The 11,800-nt window shown below is 46.9% G+C and overlaps 1 protein-coding gene across 1 annotated transcript; it reads right to left on the bottom strand.

Moving 5' to 3' along the window:
* Positions 1-697: 697 nt before the first annotated feature.
* NXF3 (nuclear RNA export factor 3) lies at positions 698-11,733 on the bottom strand (the record flags this gene model as incomplete). Its single annotated transcript, XM_067723983.1, is given in 23 exon segments — positions 698-834; positions 1,558-1,717; positions 2,256-2,328; positions 2,898-2,940; positions 3,036-3,151; positions 3,260-3,318; positions 3,424-3,531; positions 3,675-3,730; positions 3,816-3,884; positions 4,248-4,284; positions 5,162-5,271; positions 5,436-5,543; positions 5,666-5,754; positions 5,910-5,979; positions 6,086-6,166; positions 6,291-6,395; positions 6,503-6,586; positions 7,211-7,364; positions 7,585-7,748; positions 7,779-7,791; positions 11,276-11,309; positions 11,660-11,696; positions 11,698-11,733. Coding segments are annotated over 23 exon segments (1,845 nt in total), but the record flags the coding sequence as incomplete, so codon positions are not given.
* Positions 11,734-11,800: the final 67 nt, after the last annotated feature.

Here is an 11,800-nt window from a genome sequence, read left to right as displayed (position 1 = left end):
GCTCAGTGGATTGTACCAATGTCCATTTCTTAGTTTCGACACTGTACTAAAGTAATACAAGGTGTTATCATTAGGAGAAGGGTGAGCGATGGGTATACATGACCTCTGTACACATTTTTTTGCAACTTTTGGTAAATCAATAATTATTTCAAAATAAAATAGTTAAAAAAACAACACTGGAGTTGTGGGGAAAATACTCTTAGGTACAGAACCTAATAAATATGTTAACACAGTTTTAGACCTGTTAAATAATTAAGAAATCCATAATTAATGGAGTAAATATGGTACTTTACTTGCTAAATACGTTATATTTGTTTATAGAAGTGAACATCAGAACGGTCGCAACTTGTGGTACTGAAGTGGTGGGGAGAAGGTTATCGGGAGGCAAAGCTTGGATTTTAGGGTTGTCCAGGAATGGAGTCCTTACTCTATAATTTTCAAGCACTGTGTAGGTCGGATATAAATGCTAGAGACTGCCAGGGATGATGTGGGAGATGGGACCTTTTGGTCCTGGCCCCACTAACTCATGGTTGGGTCAGGGGAAGAGCAATCCAAGACACACAATATACAATGTGCAATGTTACTCTTTAATATAAAGATAAACAAGGATCATGCGTTGGAAAAATAAAAAACAATGGGCAGGCCTACACGGTAAACTTTGGCTTCCTGATTAGCTGGACTGCAAGCTTAGTCATGGATATGGCTTCAGTTAAGAGAAGAGAGGTGACAAATATGATGAGGATGAAAATGACATCTAAAGGCTCATTTGCAGAGTTTTGTTCTCAAGATCCCAGGTCAGTGGATGAGGGTCACATCTGGAATTTTGCCCTTGGACTGAAGAAAGTAAAGAGAAAGAATTGGGATGTCAGCAGAGCCAGCAGCCATGAGTGTCAACCCCAGGGCACCTGACTTCTGTCCACCTTCACCTTCCTGAAAGCCTAGAGGTCTATTTCTTCTTATCTCTGAATTCTCAGAATTCACTTTTTGATGAGTAAAGAAATTTTTAGTTCTGGTATAGTCTAGTCATTGTACTGAAAGCACCTCTAGTGGGGCAGGATAGATGACCTCCCTTAGGACCAAACTGGAGACACTTGACCACACAACTTCACTGCTACATCTATGCTGCAACAGCAAGCCTTCAAGTTTACCAACATGTATGTACCAGAATGAGCAGATGCCACTGCATGTAATGCTGAAAAAGAGGCGAAAAGCTAAATGCCTATCAATAATAGCTTATGGCTTCCTGGAATTCAATTGTTTAATATATTGATCTTAGAAAGAATAATGTAGCGTCACATATACTGAGAAGAAACTATGCTGGCACTAATAATAAAAGAAGTTTCAAAACAGTATATAAGATAGGATACCTGTATTTTATAATACATGGAAATGTATTAGTATGAAATTAGGGTATTTCTCACAAGTAAACGTTTGTAAGAAAAAATAGATTTAAAATAATTACCTGAAAATTCCCATTAATCACTCCTCTACTCCTCCCAGCTCCCTCCTATCCCCATGCAACCCCAGCACTCACTTCTGAGAACACTAGAGGTTCACCTCAGATGGGGTGGAGGATGCCTGCATGATGTCCTGCTGCTGCTGGGAGAGGGGGTCCATGGAGCTGGAGGTGGGTGTAGACAGTGGGATGGAGAACAAACTCTGGGTCTCACTGGGGTCGGCATCCCTCACAAACAGCTCGTCATTCACAATGCACAGACTGAAGGAAAAATGGGGCCTCAGACAACTGGTGGATGGACACCCACACCCCCAATACTGACTCAGCTCCCACTGGCACTCAGCAACCAGATTCCTTCCACGTCCCTCCTGTGTCTGTCTCCCAGGTTCCTTGACTGGTACCTCTGCCCCTCCCTACAGAGCCCACCTTTGGAGAGACTGTCTACCACCTTCACTTGATTTATAGGTTCATCCCCAACCCAGGGGCAATTTCGCATTTACCCTTTACCACAGTGCAAGGGGTGGACAGTCTGATCCCCATTCTCAGAAGATGACACTGAGTCACACAGAGGTCATGAGAATTGACCAAGGTCACACAGCGAGTGAGCGCTGGGTCAAGGAAAGAACCCATAGGCCGATTCCAGAGCCCACGCTCTTCCTAACCACTAGGCTACACTGCTCCTGGGATCTCCCTGCTGGCTTTCCACAATACTGAGTAAACCTAAGGTCTTTGTCACCACATTCCCACGCCCCTGAGCCCAGGCGGGGATGGGCATTCCCACCCACTATAGGGCTCTCACCTGGCGTAGTGGGCAGGGGTAGCGATGAAGGTCCGGGTGAAGGCACGCACACAGCCCTGAGAACTTCCTTCCACTTCAACAGCAAACAAACAACAGTACCCCTTACAGCTGCATGTGCTGTACACGCTCACACAGCGGTCCCCAGTCAGGGTGTGACTGGACACTCATGCTGAGAGGGCAGTTGTTCACGGGGGCCAGGGTGTTGGGTATGGGGAGGACAACTATAGGAGAAGTCTGCACCCAGTGACAGGGTCCCTGACAACCACTACAGAAGTCCACGGATGCGTTTTTCACAGCCGCCCAAGAGGTGGATACTACTACCCCATTTTGCAAATGAGGAAACTGAGAGGTTCAGTAACGGCCCAAGTTCTCAGAGTAAGGATCTGGGATGAGAGCCACCAAAATCCGCAGTCTGTGTCCCCAACGCCCAGGGTGTGCAGGGCAGACAGGCATGGACACAGCTCAGATCTGGGTTGTCTGTGGGAAGCCTGAGGGCAGGAGAACACAGTGGGGAAGGGAGAGGAAGGGGAAAGAAAGCGAAGGGAAGGGAAGGGGTCAGGGACGCTGGGTGGTTCTGGGAGTGAGCCTGGCCAGGGGGAGGCAGCAGTGGGGCATCTGCGCTGGGGGTCTACACACACTCACCTTCCTTGAACACCCCACTGACGGAGAAGCAGAGCATCGTTTCCTGAAAGGGAAGAGCCCAGGCGCCCAGTCACCACCTCCACCTCCCACCCACCTGCAGCTTCCTGGGCCCACGCGAGGGAGGAAGCAGGCGCTCACCGTCTGGAACCACGTGTCCACCACGAAGGAGCTGAAGGCATGCTGAGTCTTGGGCAACACACAGAGGGTGTGCACAATGACACGTTTTGTGTGCTTCAGCAGCTGGACCCGCAGGTCTGTGAGGGGAGGGGAAGCGAGCGAAGGTCAGGGGCTGCCACGCCCTGGGCCCTATGATTGACCCCTTCACCGCCCTTTCCCACCCAGTCTTCCCATCACACACTCACTGGGGTCCTTGAGCTTCTTCATATTCCTGCTGTCCTTGAAATACTCGCACAAGCTGCTTCTAGGAGAAAAAGAGCAACAGTGGGTGGTGGGTGTTTGCAGGAGCTGCCTGTGTCTGCTGGGGAGCCACACGGCCCGGGAGCAGAGGCTGTACTGTGATACTCACGGGGCTGGGTCCTTGGGGTGGAAGGGAATCGTCAGGGAGAAGCAGGCCTCCTCGTGATAAGCACCCGCGAGACCCTGTCTGTCTCCATAGTCATAGATCAAGTAGTACCTAAGGAGGAGCAATGAAGACAGTCTATCTCTGTGGTCTGGACCTCAAATGAGACTTGAAAACTCCCCTGAGCAGACCTGTGCTCAGGTGGCCTCACCTGTCCTAGACCTGCCCCCCTTGCTCAGCTTCCCAGAGATACTTACTGCTGCAGGAATTGCAGGACTAGGTTCTTCAGCTCATCAGATCCAAAGTAGCTTCCCTGGAATCAAAACAGTCCTCAGGACCATGGCTGACACCCCCTTCTCAGGCACCACTTAAAACCCGGCTTGATCCTCCGTCCTCACCTTGCAGCTTGGTAAGCGCTTGCAGGCTTCAAAACCACACTTAGCCAGTGGGGATGTCTCCTGGTCATCCTGGGGAAGAGAAGAGAATGTCAGCAGTGCAGACCAGGAGGTGGTGCTAGATGATCAGGGAAAAGGATGGGCCCAGGAGGGTGAGGGTCAGAGGTCAGGTGTGAAAGGGCCCTGGAAATTCCATGGGCAGGACTACAGTTTGGATCATCACCGTGGATTCCCCAAAGCCTATGAAGAATGTGCTTGAAGAAGATCCAGAGCGTTTGTCAGGCTCCCACAGGGACTGTACCATCCCCCTCCGCCCAGGACTTTGAAGGGTCAGTTTCAAAACTGTAAATGGGGCAAGACCTAATGGGGTTCAGAGTAGTATGTGGGTGCTGTCAGTGCCAGTTAGAGGAGTCAGTGAACAAGGAATACACTTACCAACGTTAGTAACTTGGGGAACAATTCCAGGATGGAGCTGCCAAAATCAAGACAAAACAGAAAAGTCAGTGAAACTGTGGCGGTGACCCTCTTCCTCATGGGAGCAAGTACACCCACACCACAGCGTCCCAGGCTTCCAGGGCCCTGAACACGTCCCCCATCGACTGACACAGAGGGAGGGCAGGCCCTCCCTCCCTCCCCGCCTCCCTCCCTCCCTTCCTCTCCTTCCCCTGGGTAGCTCCCCCGCAGACTGCCTGGACTCTCTTCTCCAGTGCCACAGGGACCAGCATTTCAAACCCATGTTGCAGGGCTTCCTTCCCCTCCCTTCCTGCCTCCAGAGCCCCACTGCAGGCTGTGGAGAGAAGAGGGAATGGGGTGTGTGCCCGAGGCTCTGCTACCTCACTGGCGGTCCAGCACTCTGCCAAGACCTGGACCAAGACCTGGACTTCCCCCTTGGATGGCCCAGGGTGCTGGGGCAGGGAGGTGAGTGAGGTGGGGCTCAGGGAGGGAGATGGAGGGGGATGAAGACAGAAAGGGAGTGAAGGTACGAGGGGATAGATGAGAGAGACATATGGGCCTAGACACAAGGGAGAGAGAGAAAACAAAGGGAAGGGAAAGAAGCTTTCCCGTGGTGGGGGTAAGGGAAGAAGAGAGGAGAAAGGGGAAATGGCGCCCCATTTGCAGCTCTTCACCTGCCCCAGAATGGCTCAGACACAGCACGTAAGAATGTAAAATATGCACATGTTGGGCTGGGGGCCCACTGGGTGCTGGTTGAAACTTTGGCAGCTTTCTGATGCAGAGAGGAGAGCATAGGGCCTGTAGTCCTCCCTGAGGTCCACGTCAGCTGCCCCTTGCAAACGGGCACTTTCGGGAGTAGCTCAGGCTGCCACCGGGTAACAGAGGATGCATCTGACCTTATGTTGGTTGACATATCAGGGAAGGTGGTGCACAGGGGGTTTCTGTCTGCACACATCCCTTCTGGCTCCAGCCGCTCACCCTTGTCCATCTCCCCTGCAGACTCCACCTGTGATTATGAGGAGGAACCACATGGGCCAGAGAAACAGAGCCAGGATGGCCGTGCACCCCTAGTCGCTTCCTTTTCCTACAAATCCATTTCCCTTCCTCTGTCACCACCACATGCGCCTTCCCACTTTCCCTTCAAAGACGGATCTGGGTACCACACCTCACCTCAGTGTTGGAGAGGTTCAAGTTCTTGGTGTTGGAAGCATTCGGCATAGTGTTGGACAGGCTGTGCAGCTGGTAGGGTTTCTTATTGCTCAGGTCCAAGGCCAAAAGCTATGATGAGGAAAGAGTTAGAGTGAGGACCCCAGCAGGGGATACCTGAGACAAATCTGCCTCTTCTACCTAATCTCTCCCACCATCACCACCTGCCCCAACATTGGGTCTAAGGTCCTCACCTTGGGCATATTCCCTGGATGGATCTGCAGGGAGGCGGCCATGCCAGTTCTAGGGTTTTGTGCCATTCCAGTATCACGGGTCATCAAGTCTCCAGGAAGACAGGAGGAGGGAAACGGGGACTGAGAGGCTCCTGGCTGGTACAGCTCCAGCACCAACCCCTCCCCGAGTTACCATTCCTGAGTATCCCTTTCCAGCTAGACCCCTCTGCCCTCACCTGCTCTACAATTACTGCTGTAGCCATACCAGGGTCAGAGCGGACTCTCTGGATGTCAAGAGATTGCTGGGAGGCATCATATTGTTCCTTCACGGGCAGCTGCAGAGTTAGGGATGGGGTTCAGGGGCTCTGAGTCTGAGGTGGTGATCGGGGGCAATAGGTGGGTCTGGCTGTGAGTGCACAGGTTGTGTTGAGTCTGCATTACCTTTATCTGCTCCACCTTTTCTGACCTCAGCTCCTTCAGCACAGAGTGGGGTGCATCACAGGGATCAACAAAGATAGATATCTGTTGAGAACACAAGAGGGGCTGGGTAAGCTCCAGGAAATCTGAGCCCTGGGATCAAGCAAGACCATGCCCCTGTCCTGCCCTCTTGCCCCCAGCTAGCCCTGCTCATGCCCTTGATACATACCCTTTCATTAGCCTCATTGTAAATCTTGCCGTTGACATTCTTCAGTGCGAAGGCAATGTTGGCATTCTCAACGAAGAACTGGGCCTGCATTTTCTCATAGTGAAACTGTAGGAAGAGTGACAAGAGAAGCACAGTATGAGACCAGAGCCATTTCTCATCTGGGCCTGCCATCTACCCCGTTTCCTCTCATCGGCCTCAATGTCCTCTCTTACTTCGACTGGGGTGAAGGGGACACTGCATTGCTTCTGAATCAAATTCAGCAGCCACTTCTCATCATATTTAATACCGAAGGGAATCTAGGAGCCAAAGAAATAATTGGGGAAAGAAAAGTGATACAGTGGAATCCAAGGTTAAGATAAGACCCAGCTGTGTCTTGCTTTAGGACCTTTTTTCAGGCTTTAGGTAATTTCTTAAGATAGGACAATATCTGTTCTCGCTAACTTTTACACCAGACATGGACTTCCTAAATACCCTTTCTTTCCATTTAAATACTTTTCCTGAAATAATCGACTTCATATCTTTCACATGTGCTTACTTTTATAAAGTTCTAAGAGATCCTACCTAAGGCAGACTTGGCCCGCCCCTCTGACGAGGACCCCAGAGACTCAACCTCCTCCCGCACTCAGCTTGAGCCAAACTGTGTCTTCTGGTGTGGAGTTGCTCCATCTCCTTGGCAGTAGTTTCCTCCTTTGCTTTTAGACAGCCTCTCCCATGCTCCCTGCAGTCAGTCTGCTCCCTTTATATTGCTTCTCTGAACCTGCCCTCACATGATCTAGGAAGTTAACTCCTAGGAATAACAAGACAGATTACCAACTCCACTGCCACGAGAGGAAAAGTTCCCAGCATCTCTACACGCGCCCAACATGACTCTCTCTGTCATCTTCTTCTACATGTTAGGTCCATTTAGCCAGCACACTCACTCTGATCTTGAACCAGCTCCCCAAGGTCTCATCCTGCCTGCTTCTCTCCATTCTTCTCTCTGGAGGCTTTTGCTCTGTCTCCTTGCTAACATGGGTTTCGTCTTGTTCCTGAAAATTGCCTCTCCGATGACAGGATGGAATGGCATAGGGAGCACTGTGGGGAAGTGGAGAGAAGAAAGTGGTCCGTATAGTCTTGGGAAGTCTTCTCTACATTTTCGCCAATGATAGCAGAGCTACAATAAAGACTGCTCAACCGTTAACCTGATCCCATCATTCCTCACTCTTCCAGGTTAGAGAGAAGAATGACATATTTAACTACAAGGTTTTGTTTTTCACTGGTTGATACTGGTCAGCCATGCTGCCTCGTCACTTACTATCTTGCTTGGATGTCCACGTGAGCATCACTTCTTAGTGATTCTCTATCTTGCTGCTGCTGGGATGAAGGATGAATACCAGACCTGACTTGTTCAGACCAATTGTTATACCTCCTTTGGTAAATACGCCAGCATCCGGCTCTTCTTTGTAAGGAGGTTACTTGCTTATTGTACCCTGAAATTGAGAATATTACATCAATGTTCTCAGTACCAGAAAAATTCCTGGGTAAATATCACGGCTAATGAAGAAACACCACCAACTTTAAAATCTAAATAGGAAATGATCATAGTTAGGAAGAAAAAAAAAAGGCTGAGAGACTTCACTGTGTTTCCTCTTCTCAGGAAATGAGAGGTAGGCAGCATTCACAGCCAAGAAGAAAACAAGCACAGAGGAAAGGGTCTGGACCCAGGGTTTAGTCTGTGATGTTAGTCCCTGCTCTGCTTGGATCAGGTTATGTGACCTGGGACAAGTGGCTTTTCATCTCTAACTTTCTCTTCTCTGCTCTGCTCTAGGGGGACAATAAAACCTACCCTGAAATCTAGCCTGGTGTGTTGGTTCAAGTGTCAAAGGTGATCTCCCTGCCTGATGGAAGAATTAGAGATATGAAATATAAATCTGATGAAAAGATCCAGAATGGAGCCTGGAGAGACATAACATGGAGAATACCAAAAGCGAGGGGGAGATAATTAAAGGTGATGCAGTGAACATACCTAACACATGGTTAATGTGAGTCCCGGAAAGAATGGGAGGGAACAGTGGAGAAGTGGTATTTGAAGAGATCTTGGTTGAGAAGTTTCCAAAAGTAACAAGATATCAACTCAGTGTAACAGTATTATTGTAACTGGAGAAAAAGTATGCTTTAAAGAAAAACATTCTTAAAGAAAAGGCATTTATTTCATCATCCTGTAACAAAAACTTGGAAAATTTGTGACCAGAAGACTCAAACTAAAAGAAATATTATAAGCTCTTTCTTGGGCAGAAGAAATATCCTCCCACGTGGAGGTGCATAGATACAGGAAAGAAAGACTAAGAACATTTGTGAATATGTAGGCAAATTTAAATGGGTGTTGATTATATAACACAATGATAGTAATTTCTTCTGGGGATTTAAATATATAGAGAATGAAAATGCATGACAATAAATTTGGAGGGAATATATGGAATCAAAGTGTCTCAAGGTCCCATAATTGTCTGAGGAGTTCTAAAGAGATAATTAACTAATATGAGACAGTGACAAGGCAAAAATGTACATTGTAATCTTAAGGGCAAGCACCACCAGAATGGCAAAAGAATGTTTAACTAGATAGCCACATGAGGTGACAATTTAACAGTTATAAAATATTAACCCTTTCAAAGGAAAGGAAAGGAAAAGGAACTTAGAAGAGGCAAAAATAAATATACAGTAACATGATATACATAAACCAAATTACATCTATTTTTACCTAAAAAGTTTCAGGCTAAATATTCCAAATAGAAAGACAGATATTATCAGACTGGACAAGAAACCTTCCATCAAATGCTCCTTAAAAGAGACACATGCAAAATTTAATCATCAGGAAAGTCTGAAAATTAAAACATGGCAAAATGTATACCTTCTCCACATTAACCTAAAGAAAGCTGGTATAACCACATTAGTAAAAGAAAAGGTACACTTTAAAGAAAAAAACATTACAAGAGAAAGAGGGAGATTTCCTTATGATAACAGGTGCATTGCAATAACAAGATATTAATACAAAATTCTGAGTTTGTATGCATGTCTTAAGACAAAGCCAAAATATGCAAAGCAAATACCGACAGAAATAAACAGCAAATGGAGAAATCCACAGTCACAGTGGGAAATTTTAACGCAGCTCACTGAGTGACCAATAAAGTGGCAGAGAAAAACTCAGCTACAGGGAGGAGATTTTAAAATGTGACGTAAATAAATTAACAAATGTATGTAATTGACATAGAACAATTCACATAACAATTACTCCTCAAACATTCCAGAATAGATCATATGTTGGGCAATAAAGCCAGCCTCAAGAACCTTTTCTGGGCTAATACAATTTACCCTGCCTAGTTAAAGTAAGATTCAAGGGTAATAGTGGGTTTTCTTCCCCTCTCCCACCTCTATTATTAATCCAAAGAATATTAGCTTATACTAACCCCATCCCCCGCCTAGGGGACCATTTCCACTCTCCAAGCCCTAGGTCACATGAATCAGGCCTTTTCCCTAACCAGGGGAAAAAATTCACCTCAGCTATGGCCATTTCCATAGGAGGGGAGGTTTTCCATGTGGAATCAGGATGGGAGTGTCAGAACCCATTTCCTCAAGAGAGTGGAAACTAGTCAGCCTGGGCCTTCTCCACCCCTTCTCTAAAGGGGGGGGTCATCTGGTTGGGGTCCTGTGGCTTGGGGTTAGGGAGGAAACCCAGAACCCCTCCTGCCCTATGGAGATCTGAGGAAAAGGTCTCATGCTGATCAACTCACCCATGGGGTGGCCTGAAGGCAGTGATCTGTCACCACCCTCCTCACAGGCTGCTCGTGAAGAGAATCTGTGGGTCTGGAGCTGGAGGTTTGGAGAATATCAGGAAGGGCTTCCGAAGAAGGAGAGTGCAAGCCCCAAACCACTTTGTCAGAGCCACACAAACAAGATGGAGTCCTAACAGGAAGTCCCTTCCCCAAGGGCACAGAGGAGGAGAGCCCTGGGAGCCAGAGGAGACTTAACGTCCTGTAATTACTGCCCCCTGAGTTTGCTACCAACCTAACACCCAGGGAACTCTTTCCAACTGTACCACCCTTGCAGAGGAGGCCATCTGGAATCAGGAGGCTTAGGGGACCTTGATACTTCTGGTTACAAACACAGGGAGCTCTGTATGCCAGACTCTGGATCAGCTACACTACATTGTGTTCCTTCATTCTGCAAACCCAGATAACTCTGTGTGCCAGCTGTAGGCCAGACTCTGTACTTGCTACATTGCCTCTGTTCTTTCACGAATTCCTCACAAGGGGACTCTGATATCAGAATCACCAACTTTCCAAGGTTGCTGAGGCTTACTGAGGTGCTGGAGCTTGTCTAGGGTCATTCAGATGCTACCTAGAGAAACAGAGACTGGAATTGAGCTCCATGGAATGGAAGATGACTTCTCCATGCATAACTTTACTAAATTCTTGGTGCAGTATAGGGGATTTTCTGAAGTTTACACAAAGTAACTGAATAGTCTAAAAATAATCAAATGGCTAGAATTAATTCTAACCCATTCCAGAGAGATAATACCAAAACAACAACAAAAGACACTTGAAAATATAAAGGAAATATCAAACAGAGTTTGGTGGGTCACTGTAATGACAGTGAGAACAAAGAACAAACAAACAAACAAAAACCCGTAGCCTCTCCTTTTTTAAAAAAAATGTAGTCACTTTAGGCAGATATCCCCTAGTGGCTAGAACCACAACTGTAGCTCTGAAAGTCTCAAATCAGAGGGATTTGTAAAGAGGGAAGGAGGGAGGAGCCTGGGCTCCAGTTTATGAGCCAGAACTTTGTGGAATTTTCCAATACCTTCTGGAATTTTCCACCACTTGCCCTCCTTCCCTTCCTAGATCTCTATGCCCTGAAGTCCAATGCCTGAGAGAGGTGAAGAAAAATCTGCACATGAGAGTGTGAACATCTGAGGTGAGGGAAATGTAAGACAGAAATGCATATGAATACACAGATACACTGTCAAGTCAAAAGTTGAAAATTCTGACTTTTTATGAAACAGTATCATGTGAACTCTTTGATAACATGGTAAATATACGTGAACTTTTTTTGTTAGTCGATTATTAGATCCTTTCAAGTGTTCCTCTTGACAGATTAGCCTAATCACAGAATCTTAAACGTTAAAAATGTATACTTAGAAAATAAAAATCATTCTGCACCTTCCATCTACGTGATCCCCTTACCATGACTCATAGATACCCAAGATATCCAATGTAAAAGGACTGGTGCACATTTTCCAGATGTGTTTCTCTTTAGGTGATGTGAATACCTAACTTAAAACATTTGTGTAGTTATGCAGTTCTGTACATATTCTTTTTAAATTTTGCCATTACAGGGACTTCCCTGGCGGTCCAGTGGTTAAGACTCTGCGCTGCCAATGCAGGGGACACAGTTTCGATCCCTGCTTGGGGAACTAAGATCCCGCATGCTGCAAGGTGCAAAAATAAATAAATAAACAAACAAATAAATAAATA

This window comes from Pseudorca crassidens, chromosome X, assembly GCF_039906515.1.
Source record: "Pseudorca crassidens isolate mPseCra1 chromosome X, mPseCra1.hap1, whole genome shotgun sequence".
Classification (NCBI taxonomy): Eukaryota; Metazoa; Chordata; class Mammalia; order Artiodactyla; family Delphinidae; genus Pseudorca; species Pseudorca crassidens.
The sequence above is the reverse complement of the archived record's forward strand: the minus strand, read 5'-3'. Positions and strand labels throughout refer to the sequence as shown.